We start from the raw sequence: 12,470 nt of genomic DNA on the forward strand, positions 1-12,470 counted from the left end.
ATCAGAAAATACCAACAATTTGAATTTTGATATTTAAATAAATCTCCTGTAACTATCACTTGACCCCAGTCAGGCATGTTCTGGAGATTAAATTAACATTGAAGGGAAGAGCAATGCTTTGAGTTTAGTGATGGCACTGCTGCTCACTATTTATCTTTGCATTTAATCACCATGTATGTTTGTATATGCAGGGGCTTGCATGCTAAAATTAAAATGTAGAGAAATATGGCATTTAATTGGCACCTAAACATATACGGAGACAAACTTAATCAAACATTATAAACGTGAAGATGTACTCATTTTTGTAAAATATAAAGGACGGGTTCGGTGTGATTATGTGTAATGACATCTTAGAATCCTATTAACCTTGACAGGTGCAGGACAGCACATGGGCAGGATCTCGCATATTGTGCAGAACATTAAGTTGTAATTGATTTACAGGTATCTGAGGCTGCTGGATCAAGTTTAACTGGGTCTAGATTAGATGGAAAGCCAAAAGTCTTCTGAGATCAACAAGAGAAGCAGCTGAATATAGGCTGAAGACAAGTCCAAGGCCCGTGCAACTTCTTCTTCTTCTTTTTCTTTTTCTTCTTCTTCTTCTTCTTCTTCTTCTTCTTCTTATTATTATTATTATTATTATTATTATTATTCTGTAATGAAGAATTGTCTGTAGAGTTTAAAGAATGATTCTCAACCCTTTTCTTAAAAAAACAAACAAACAAACAAAAATATGTGTCCATTTTAGTGGAAAGGCTATAACTAGCTGCTTATAAACCTTTGATACAAGCTGCAGTGTTGAGTTAAAGGGTAACACAACCACCACTTATGATAAATTAAGTTTACCTGGCTTTTATTTTCTACTGTAATAGACAATAGATTTGTGGTTTAAAGGAAGAAAAGACATTTAAACGGGGAATTTGTTAGAGATGTGATATTTTACAGCACACAGATTTGTTTTCGTGTATTCACTTGATCGTCCACTACAGGAGGTGGCGTTGTGACGTTTAATAACGACAAATAAAGACAGCGAAGAAGAAGCTGGGTAAATAGTCCGCGCGCCGTGGTACGCGCGCACGATTCGGTAATCTTGAGGTAAAATGGCGACGGGTGCCATTTCCACGGAGTGTAAGAAAATATCCGAATTAAGAGTTGTTGACCTTAAATCCGAGCTGAAACAAAGGAATTTAGACACAACTGGTGTAAAGAGCGTCCTTCTATCAAGACTGAGACAGGTAACTAAAAAAATGAAGCTAATTAGTGCAGAAAGGGGGACTGAGCTGGGGAATGCGATGCACAGTTGCAAAAGGCTAACGTTAGCTAGCTAGCTAGCTAGCTAGCTTACGCTAATGTTTTGACAGATTTCCTGCTAGGCTAGTATCCAGTCACGTTAACGTTAAGGTCATACGCACAGGTGTAATTTAAGCGTTCATTCAATCGGAGGGTCAATACAGACACGACAGGCCTGGTGCATCTGCCTCGAAACAACGCACGAATAAGGATTGCTGCACCTCCAAGCTTTACGATGTTAATAAGCATATTGCACAGTAGCACATTATACAGGGGCGTAGTTGTTTTGTGAAATGCGCGGAGGACCACGCACATGCTTTTACGACGCAGACATTAGTTAACGATCGGAGTAAATTAAGCTGTTTAGGGGAAAGTTAAGGGAAAGTGCTGATCGGTCGAGCCTCCGTTTATTACACCAAATGTTGTGAAAGCTCGTAAGACATATTAGGTTAAACCTTACTGCTGTACACCCACTATCGTATTTGTGAAACCTTTATTATATGTGCAGAAAATGTAGAAATTCATTGCTTTAATCGGACTTTACTCGCCTATCAAATCTGTAGTAGATTATCCCAGAGAGGCTTAAGGTTCTTTAAACAGTAGTTTCAGATACGTGAAACCTTTATTCCATTTGTGGTGTGTGATTTTACTGATTTTGTAAAAGCTGTTGCAGTTTTTTAAAATAAATTTGTCTTTCTTAAGGCTCTTGAGGATGAAGGTGGAGACCCAGAAATCATTCAGATCCAGCCTCCAACTGACTCGTTAACTCGGAAAGGTGGAAAAGCAAAAGGTAATCTTTTTAACCAGTGAGATGTGGAGGCTAAGCATGTCAATATATTCTCGTTTTCATGTTGGTTTTTCAAATTGTAATTTTTTCACCTCGCAGGGAGAAAAGGGGATTCAGATGTGGACACCACAGGGGACGAAGATGTGTTGTCCAAGGTGACTATGGCATCCATTTCTGTTCATGTGTGCCACAACTCTGCTGCTTTTTAGGCATTTTTGCATCATATGCCACATTTGTAGAGTTCTTGTTCAAGGCATAGCAATGAATTGTTAAAAACCAATGTTTGACTTAAGTGTGTGCCTGATTACCATAATGAGAGCAGTTTGACTGGTTTATGTAAAGGCAAACATGAAGTTTTGGTCACACGTGGCTCTGAGGAAGTCAAAGATATGTGACAGGAAACGGTTCAGACACTAGATTTACTGTTTACACACTATTCTAAAATGTAAATCAGACCTTTCTGAAGCCACAAATATGATTCACAATTGTTAAAACTTTTTTTAGTGCTTTTAGCTGCAGTTTGTAGTTTATGGATAGAAAGGAAAGCCATCAGAATACTGCAATAATTAATTCTGTACTCAGTGTAAATACCTTTTTGTTGCTGTGTCTGTTGCATTAAAATATTTCTCAGCTCACCCAAGTATTTTCTTTTTCTAGGAAACTGAAGAGGATGAATCAGAAAAGGGTATGTATGCTGGCACACCAATGCCAAATGCTAACTCGAGGTTTTTCTTTTTCACAGCTAATGCGTATAATGACAAGAAAGTCCTGGTTAAATGCAAAACTTGCATCTAGTGGTATTACATGCTTCTACTAGCTACTGCACTATCTAGATCACAATGCACTTGGAGGAGCACCAAGGACATGCTTAATGAACACTTTTGAAGACTGACTCAAGTTTTTTGTTATTGGTACACACATGAATCATTGGATGTGGGTTTCCTTAACCCAGGTACCCAATTTCCTTGGATAACTCAGCGTGTTTAAAGAAAATTTCTGTCTACTTCAGTGGATTTCCCTCTTGCCTCTGGCATTCAACTACATTCCCAAGGGAAACGAAGAGTGAAGGTTCACAAACAAGCTGACGTTTAACCATGTCCAATTTAAAGATGATCATTGCACTTTCCTGTTGACATTCTGATTACCAACACTGGTGGACAGACCCTGACAAGTGCACTGGATAGTGCTGAAAACTGGACTCCCTTCACCACAGGAATCGGGCATCCTTTTTTTTTTATTATTTTTTTTTTTACAGGATTTATAAGGTGAGACAGCCTGTGAAAGTGGCCAAGACTTTGCTAACTCAAGGACCCTTGTAAAGATGCCAAAGCCTTGTGTCAGGAGGCAACTGAAAGATCTAGATACTTCATATATTCATCAAAGACATCTGTCAACATTGCAAATATTCCTGCTAGCATGATGTGCAGTGAAGAGATGTGACATCCATCATGGCCAGGGACTGGCAAGGGCAGACTGTTGGGACAGTGGACACACTTTTGTACACTGTTGTGTATAGTTAACTGGACACATTATAACAAGTTGGATTTGACGATGATGGATCATTTTTCAGAGTGTTCTGAAATCTGCTGATAAGACATCGATGACATTGAATGTTGAAGAAACACTGGAGGAAACTGAAGATTTCCTACAACTCAAATTAACTGAGTTTTGGACTGATCAGCTGGAGATGCATTTTGCATAATGGAAGAAGCAGAGGGATGAACTGATGAGTTGTTCCTCCTCATTTGAACGTTGTCACAAGATTCCCATCTGGAGAACTGCCACACTTGTAGGAAGCATCTGGATTTGCATATTCAGTATGAATGATGACTCAAGTTCTTATGATGTGTCAAGAAATGAAGAGCACTGAATCGTCCCCCATTTCCACTGAAGATTGTGTGTTTTGTGTCTTCCTGTGGTGTCTACGCCCTCGATGACCATTAACACTAAATGTGCTTTCTATTCTACTTTTTAGGTCAAGTTACAATCGACATGTCAATGTTAAAAGTTGTCTTTTGCCATGTTTATCCTTGTTAAATCCCTCAGATGTAACTGATACAGATGATGGTACTCGTGAAAATTCTAAGCCAGCACCGTGTGAAGACAGCCTCGCTCAGCCTGAGGCTGAGGTCGAGGCTGAGGCTGAACCAGAGTCAGAGGCTGCGGCGGCTGAGGCTGACTCAGAGCCCGAGCCAGAGGTCGATGCTGAGCCAGACCTGGATGGGGAGGCTGAGCCAGAGGTGGATGAGGATGCTGAGCCAGAGGTAGATGAGGATGCCGACCCAGAGATGGATGGGGAGGCTGAGCCAGAGGTGGAGGCTGAGCCAGAGATGGAGACTGACGATCTGGCTGAGATGGATGCTGAAGCCATCAGTTCCTCTAAAGAAGCTGAGGACGATCACCTGTCCGTCTCAATCCCAAATGAAGATGCCATCACCCTAGATGTCGATGGCGACGATCTCCTGGAAACAGGTAAACATGTGAAACTTCCAGATACAGAGGCCGAGAAGGGCACTGATGAGCCAGAGGCCTCTGCTGAGATGGGCCCAGATGATGACATGAAGGCGGAAGAGACGGAGGGTAAGAAAGATGATGGATCCAGGGGTGAGGCTGCGAAGAAAGACGGCAGAGAGGCCTTGAAGAAAGCTGAAACGGGAGATAAAGAAAAGGATTCTGGGAAGAAAGGCCCCTCCACTACTGGGGCATCAGGTCAAGCAAAGAGGTTTGTCTTTCTATGTCAGTTCTTTGATACTACTACCAAGTCCAGCTCACTAAGAACGCAACATTGTGGGTAGCCTCAAGATTTTTTTTTTTTTTTTTTGCCATAAGGGAAATGTTCACTGATGTACCTAATCCTTCCATTTACTACTTTGATTTATTTTCTGAAGTTGGTTAAATTGTGACATTTACCAGGAGCTCTGAAAACACCTCTTATTTTGTTACTTTGACCTTTCCAGCAGTTTTAAAGCCTTTTCTACACAAGGCATTGTAAAAGAGCATTAGACCCCGTGATGGCAGTGTTTTTTGTTTTTTTGTTTTTGGTCAAATGATTCGCTGTGAAGTTGAACAAACCTCCGAAGATTTCATTGGTCCAGGGAATAAATTGGCTGACAACATGACCCATCTCACCACTGGAAAAGAAATGAAGCCTTTGGTTCAGATCTACGCCTTGCCGACAGGATTTTTTTTCTGAAAACAAAATATGGTGTTTTGTTTCACTAGATGTGTGAATGTCTCTTAACACCAGGGTTTGTTTTTTTTACCTTCACTTATTTCCTATGTTTGTTGTTGCAACATTTGCTTTGTAGCTCTTCAAGAGACAGAGATGGAAAAGCTGCAAAAGATGACAAGGGTAAGACTCATTACATTTAGTTGTTGTTGTTAGAAATATGAAACCCATGGAAGCTTTACCTGTTTGGTTCAGCTTGATGCAAAGTTTTACACCCATTGCCTGCTAAATGTGTTTTGTAAAACGTCTTCATCAGGAGTCGTTAGCAGTAGCAGCAACAGCAGCTCTTCTCGTAACATTTGGGTAAGCGGCCTGTCTTCAAACACCAAAGCTGCTGATCTGAAGAACCTGTTTGGCAAATACGGGAAGGTAAATGATGTGAATTTTTTTTGGAATTAGTTGTTTTGTAAAATATCTCTGTGAATTTATGCTCAGTGTTGATGAAAAACGTTGAAATTAAATTATTTACCAACAGGTTTTGAGCGCCAAGGTGGTTACAAATGCTCGCAGCCCTGGTTCAAAGTGCTATGGCTTGGTGACGATGTCCTCCAGTACAGAGGTGACACGGTGCGTCTCCCACCTCGACTGTACAGAGCTTCACGGACAGCAGATATATGTTGAAAGGGTAAGTTAGGAAGCAGATATCAAGTCAGAATTGTTTTCAGGGATCTTGATCGGTCTAATGTAACCCTATTATTTGTGGACAAATAGTGGGCCTGCATCTCTTTATTCCATTGCTGCTGTTTTTCAGGCCAAAAATGATCCATTCAAAAAGGACAGCTCAAAGAAGGAAGCAGAGGACAAAGCAAGTTCAAGCAAATCAAGTGACAAGCGCATTTCCACAGGAGCAAAGTTGACTAACAAGTGGGTGACAGAAAAAGTCAAAAAGTTAATCCTGTTGTTGACATAAAGCACATTTAACCTTTTCCCCCCCCCTATCCTTACATGTAGAACACCACCATCTTACAAAAAAGAAGACAAGAAATTGGATAAACTTTCAGAAAAGGACAAAGATTTATCCAAGAAACAGGATCCCAAAGGTGGAAAATCTGAGTCTGTATCATCCAACTCTGGACAAGATTCTTCGAAGAAAGATGACAGAAAGCATGGGCGTATGTTTTAATTCCTTTTCTCATCTCTAAATTAGATAACCTAACTTTTGATTTGATCAAGAAGCATATGTCTGTTCTCTCACTTTTTATCTTTTATTTTTCTCTAGGGCCAAAGAGCCCAGGCAAGATGGTGCCGATTTATCATAACAAAGGCGACTCTAATTTTGGAAAAATGAGACCTTTCAGGAGGGGGAGATACTTTGATAAAGTAAGACTATTTATTTTTTATTTTATTAAATTTAATTTAATTGTAATTTAAAGCATTTTTAAGATTTGTCATCAGAGGATATGAAATGAGATTCTGCTTTGTTCTTTTTTTGCAGCCATTTGTCAACATGAACGTTCAAAGGCGGCCAAAATGGTTGATTCCTCCTGAAGAGGTATAAAGCATAGCATTTATCTTTAAAATGATCCATCCTTGAGCTTTTTTTAATTTAACTTATTAACTTATACATTTCTATTTTCCCTTCACAGTTGGAGATGATGAAAGACAAACCGCGTCCTTTTAATAACAAGGGGGAAGACATCCTGCCATTTGAGAAGATGAAGGAGCAGAGGATGCGTGAACGGATGGCTCGTGTGGACCGTGTCCGTAGAGCCGTCGAGTTGCGCAGGTAGTCATAAACACAGTTCACAGACATTTCGTAGATTTAAAATGCAGAGGTGCATGTTTGTCTTAAATATTTTCCCAAAGTTCTAAGACAAGGGATGTTTTTGTTTTTTCCTAAGGCGTCGTGAAATTGCTGAACGAGATCGTCGGGAGCGTGAGCGTGTCCGTCTCTTGCGTGAGCGAGAAGAACGGGAGAACCTGCTTCGGGAGCGCCAGAGACTGGAGATGGAGAGACAAAAACTGGAAAGGGAGCGCCTGGAGAGGGAGAGGCTTGAGAGAGAGAGAGTCCGAATTGAGCAGGTACATGAACAAATTTACCTGCTTGTCAAATCTTCAGGCTTCTTGGCAAACTCCCCTTCTCAGTGTTTAAATGATTGTGTCAAACTGTCGTAGTCCAGGATTTCTGGTGTGCCACAGGAAAAAGCGGCATGACTGCTGTTTCTATTACCGAGAATAAGTTGTTAGTTATTCTTTTATTTGTAATTTACCACTTGTTTTAAAATTAATCCAAATATTTTTTTAGAAAGTTTTTAACGATACTCTGTAACAAAATCACATAGTCTGCCTGTGATTGTGTTATGACACCCAAGTCCCTATCATTAATTCTAATTAAATATTGTCTTTTCAGGAACGGCGTAAAGAGGCAGAGCGCATGGCACGTGAACGTGAGGAGCTGCGAAGGCAGCAGGAGCAGCTCCGATATGAGCAAGAAAAAAGAAACAATCTCAAGAGAGGCCGTGAAGTGGAACACGGGTATTTACATTTAGTTTTTGTCCCTTAGCAGTTTTGTGGTGTCAGTGTTATTATAACTAAAATGATGATTGTTCATCGAAACAAGGAACCAAACTGAACTCAAGTGATTATACACTTCATAGAAAAGGTAACAGAGAGAAAGCTCCCTGGTAGGATCCAAAACACCTGGTAAGGGCCAAATGCTGATCAAAAATTAGTGGATAAATTAATAGTCAGCATCATTAAACTAGTCACCATTTTGTCTCAGGTAAGTTAATTTTAAGTGAAATCATACTGTAGATTCTGTTTGGGCTTCTTGGTGACTCCACACTAATTTCCTTTCAACTGTTCCTACTGCCTTGTATTGATTGGACTTTCCTGGTCTCTAATTAACTGACATTCATAATGCACAGTATACATCTATAATATAGATTCAAATGGATCTTGATCAGCTTTTTCAAGATATTACTTTTTTGTCTTGTAATGTATTTTTACAGGCTTACAGGTTTGTTTTGTGGCTCAGTGGCTGTGAGGGTGAAATTAATACCAAGCTCTCACCCTCTTTAAGCAAGCACAATTTTGTGTTTAAATAGAAAATATAAATAAACAATACCACAACACATCATGAACATTTTCAAACAACAGAAGTTATAACCCTAAGCATTGCTGATCAGATGACTAATGAGATATGTCTATTGTTTCAGTCGAAGAGACGACCCCTATTGGAATGGCAACAAGAAGATGCAGTCTGAGTCTGATGTCCGTTTGAACCAAGGCTCAAACTTCAACCGGCAGCAGAACCGCTTTTCGAACTTCAATCCCAGAGAGAGAGGTCGCTTTCCAGAGGCTGCTGCTGAGCAACCCAACACGTATGACAGGTACAACTGAAGCAATCCAACATTATGAGTTACAAGAGGCCTTATTTAGAGAAAAAGACACAGTAAGAAGAGGCACTTGTAAATAATATAAAAAATATTGATGGCTGTATTAATCTGTATCTGTATCATACTGTGTCAACCAGACACTGGGACATCTGAACAGAGCCATAGTTGCATGATATTGGCAACACATACAATAACAAGTCAAAATGTCTGCTGGAAAAAAGGTCTAAACAATTAAAATGTATTACAAAAATGTAGGTTTGTACAGAAGCCCTAAAGGGCCATGCATTCATACATTTTATTTCCTCTGTTTTCCTGTGATAACGAGTTAATTTCATTTGTTTTCTCGAGATATTGAGTCATTATCTCGAAATAACAACTGCCGTTTTCCCCAGATAATGGGATAATTTTCTCGATAACGAAACGTTGTTTTCCCAAGATAACGATATAATTAATTTGAGATCTTGAGAAGGCAAAACAATAGTGTAGTATATTAAATCATTGCAGGAAACATCATTCAGTGTAGCAATGTCAGAGGAGCAGGAGCATATTGATCACCGCGTCACATATCTTTTCAATCAAGGCCTGACACAGGCTTAAAGAGCGTTACGCCTTGCTATTACAGATAATATACACATTAGTGTGTGTAATCTAAAAAGACGGTTAGCAAGGCTTCAGCTATTTCGGGATCGCGAGATCTCGAGAAAATTATCCCGTTATCTCGGGAAAACGGCAGTTGTTATTTCGAGATAATAACTCGAGATCTCGAGAAAACAAATGAAATTAACTCGTTATCACGGGAAAACGGAGGAAATAAAATGTATGAATGCATCTGGCCAAACAAGTTAACCCTTTAATGCTGTGTCTTGCTAATTTCACTTTTTGTGATGTGACTAATCCCACGTTGTTTTTTAAAGACGTAACCGGTTTGATGGTGAGCCAGAGGTAAAGAAGAGCCGCCCTGCTCCTCACAGAGAGAGCTCTGGCTTTGACCGTTACCCCAAGAACTTTGAAACGGTCCGCAGAGCTGAGCCACCTCCTCCTCCCCGCACCGAACTCCGGGACACAGACCGCAGAGACAGAGATGAGAGGCGGCCTGTTCCCATTCATGATCGCCCTATGGGAGCCAGAGCTACAATGCCGAGCATGTCGCACAACCGTTCACCCAGGGATGGAGGGCATGGATGGAAGAATGATGGAGGCATAAACTCCAACAAGGGAGACTTACGGTATAAAATAATGCAGTCTTATGAGAAGCATTATCGGTTGCCTGTTTTTTGCCCCATACATCGAAAGCTAATTTTGTCTTGTTTTGTATCTGTAATGCTGGGATGAAAACAGAGGACCTATGCGCATGCGTGCAGAGCGACCAGGCAGAGACGGTCCAGGCCCTTCACTTAGAGGAGGCTCCTCAAGCAGCCGTGGAAGAAGCAGCTTTAATGAACGAGACACAAGACCCATGGTGATGAGCAATCAGGTTAGCTTACCCTCCGTGTAAAAGCTTGAGTGCATATCTAAGGTCATCCTGGACTAATATTACAGGATATTGACTGGTCATGCAAAAAATACTGTCATTGTATAATGTCTGATGGTTATCTTAAAGGGACTTTTTTATTGTCCATATGTTAGCAGATTGAAATGTGACATGATGACATCTGTCATTACTTTGCCTGTACAAGCCTGTGAACAATTTGTTGAAGTTCTTTTAATACTGCTGTACCGTGGATTTCTTTTGTGAAGGTTTTTTCGCAACAGTCCAAAGGATGTGACTATGCACGTTCTCGAGTGCCTCGTCTCCGCTCCTCAGCAGTAGCAGTAGCTAACGTTAGTTTAGAAATGCAGTCCACTAACATAATTTTCTTTAATGTGCTAGTTTTATTGATAAAATATTAGTCCAGTGTTACAGATCCATAATCTGCAAGCCTACATTTTTTTTCAAGAGTACAATTAGTCATATTCCATTAAGATTAGAGTTTCAGTCTGTTGCCCACACGTATATTTAAAGGTGCACTATGTAGGTTTTTTTTTTTTGTCCTTCCCTTCATGACTGATTAAACTGAACGCACAAACTGACCTCAAAGGTCAACAATTTCATACGGTTTTACTTTGATTTTATATCTGTAGATGGCTAATTTTCTAGCTTCAAACTGTGTTCTGGAAACTTATTCCCCTCTGATAATGGCTTGTTTATTCATTTATAGAAATATATCAAATATTTTTTTCTGCGTTTGTATTATTTGCTCATCAATATAGTAAATATTACCTTTTTGAATTTTCTGAGTTTCTTTTCCAAAACTACATAGTGCACTGACTCCTGAGTGCAAATCTCTTCTGTCTCTCCAGCCGTTCACCTCAGGCCGACAGGTGGTGGTGGAACGTCAACACCGGGAGCAGGGAATGAGAAAGGAGTGGCACGGTGGATCAAGCTCCCAGGAAAGGGGCTTCCCCGATAATCGCAGAATGGGAGAAAGCCGGGGCAGCATGATGGCTCCTTCAAGGTATACCAAATTTATAAATAAACGCTGACAAAACTGCCTAACCCTGTTCTCAGCCATCTTAGACATTGCCTTTGTTTCTCTCTCTGCAGTCACTCTTCATCTGGACTGAACCGAATTGTACAGATCACCAGCAGCTCCATTCCCAGCGGTGGCAACGTGGGCGGGTTCAAGCCCTACAAAGGAACGCCGCGGCAGTTCTAACTGCAACCAAAATCTGAAGACTTTTTCCGAACTCTTTATTTTAGGATATCAACAGTTTTAGGTGGCACATTTGCAGCCACGAGGTTGATAACACTATTTTATTTTGTATAGACCAGTGTTTACCTCAGTGTAGGGTTTTTCTGACAGTTCTACTGTAACTATTGAGTAACCCTGTGCACATGTTTTACTTATATTTAGGAAGATGTTGTACAGCCCTCGGTCTTTGTAACAAGTTTTCAAGTGATGTTACCAACTTCTCCGCTACTTGAGTGTTGTATGTACATTTTCAATAGCCTAGTGTCACACTCAGTTTTCCAGTGTAATAAGTCTTATTTTAGTGTATTATAGTGCTCATGAAGTGATAGCAATTATTTGGGTGTTTCTCTGTGAGGAAACGGATGACATTATTTTGAAAAGTCATACTCTGTGTGGATTTCCTGTTTTGTAAAGATTAGTTGGATTTGCTAAAACAATGTCGAACTGTAAACTAGCCTGCATTGTAGCAAAATACCTCTCACAGGCCATGAGTTGAATAACACACAGGTCTGTGTCTCTAAAATAAATACTGGCTTTTCAGTCTGTTACTGCAGGGCATTCAGTGGTTTCAGAGCCTGTGAAAGAACCACAACACATGTTTTTATATTTGCTCATTGTTATTGTAATCACTCTGCAGAATTAATGACATCTGGCAGTCAGATGAGGTCTCTTATTTGTGGTACTTAAGGTTTTTCTGCAACTTCACAACCATATTCCATATTGCTTTCTCAATTGTTTCAGTTTTATTTCTTCATTTGGAAAAAAAAAACTAAAGAGGTTGTTATTTGTCCTTTTACACTTGGACCAGCACAACCAGGTCCACACTGCATGTACATAAGACTGTCACATACACCTGTCAGAATGGGTTGATAAAGCTTGATTAAATTCCTGAAGACTGACGAAGAATGGCTTGTGCTGATTGTAGCAGTAGCATCATTGTCTCCTCTACATCACTTTCTTTGCATTGTCAACGTACCCTGTTCCCATCTAGTACTGTGCACACTGCCATACATGTCAGCTTCATTATCTGCCAGAAAAACAACCAGTACTCTTACACTGGAATAATCCTGTCTTGTATGAGTGTCAGTTTGGTGGGA

The 12,470-nt window shown here is 40.2% G+C and overlaps 1 protein-coding gene across 1 annotated transcript; it reads left to right on the top strand.

The window, feature by feature from the left end:
- Positions 1-1,071: 1,071 nt before the first annotated feature.
- Positions 1,072-12,272, top strand: sltm (SAFB-like, transcription modulator). Its single transcript, XM_073464123.1, has 20 exons — positions 1,072-1,232; positions 1,990-2,077; positions 2,174-2,229; positions 2,732-2,759; positions 4,121-4,796; positions 5,383-5,426; positions 5,560-5,672; positions 5,779-5,928; positions 6,055-6,167; positions 6,255-6,415; positions 6,523-6,623; positions 6,739-6,795; positions 6,890-7,029; positions 7,145-7,325; positions 7,654-7,778; positions 8,462-8,635; positions 9,556-9,867; positions 9,980-10,115; positions 10,982-11,136; positions 11,226-12,272. The coding sequence occupies exons 1-20, from the start codon at positions 1,098-1,100 to the stop codon at positions 11,335-11,337; spliced, it is 3,057 nt and encodes a 1,018-aa protein (XP_073320224.1). The 5' UTR covers positions 1,072-1,097; the 3' UTR covers positions 11,338-12,272.
- Positions 12,273-12,470: the final 198 nt, after the last annotated feature.

The sequence above is a fragment of the Pagrus major genome, chromosome 4, assembly GCF_040436345.1.
Source record: "Pagrus major chromosome 4, Pma_NU_1.0".
NCBI classification, from domain to species: Eukaryota; Metazoa; Chordata; class Actinopteri; order Spariformes; family Sparidae; genus Pagrus; species Pagrus major.

Coding starts and splice junctions, on each gene's coding strand:
- sltm (XM_073464123.1), top strand. CDS start 1,098: ATGGCGACGGGTGCCATTTCCACGGAGTGTAAGAAAATATCCGAATTA. Junction 1,233..1,989: donor TTCTATCAAGACTGAGACAG/GTAACTAAAAAA, acceptor GTCTTTCTTAAG/GCTCTTGAGGATGAAGGTGG. Junction 2,230..2,731: donor ACGAAGATGTGTTGTCCAAG/GTGACTATGGCA, acceptor TTCTTTTTCTAG/GAAACTGAAGAGGATGAATC.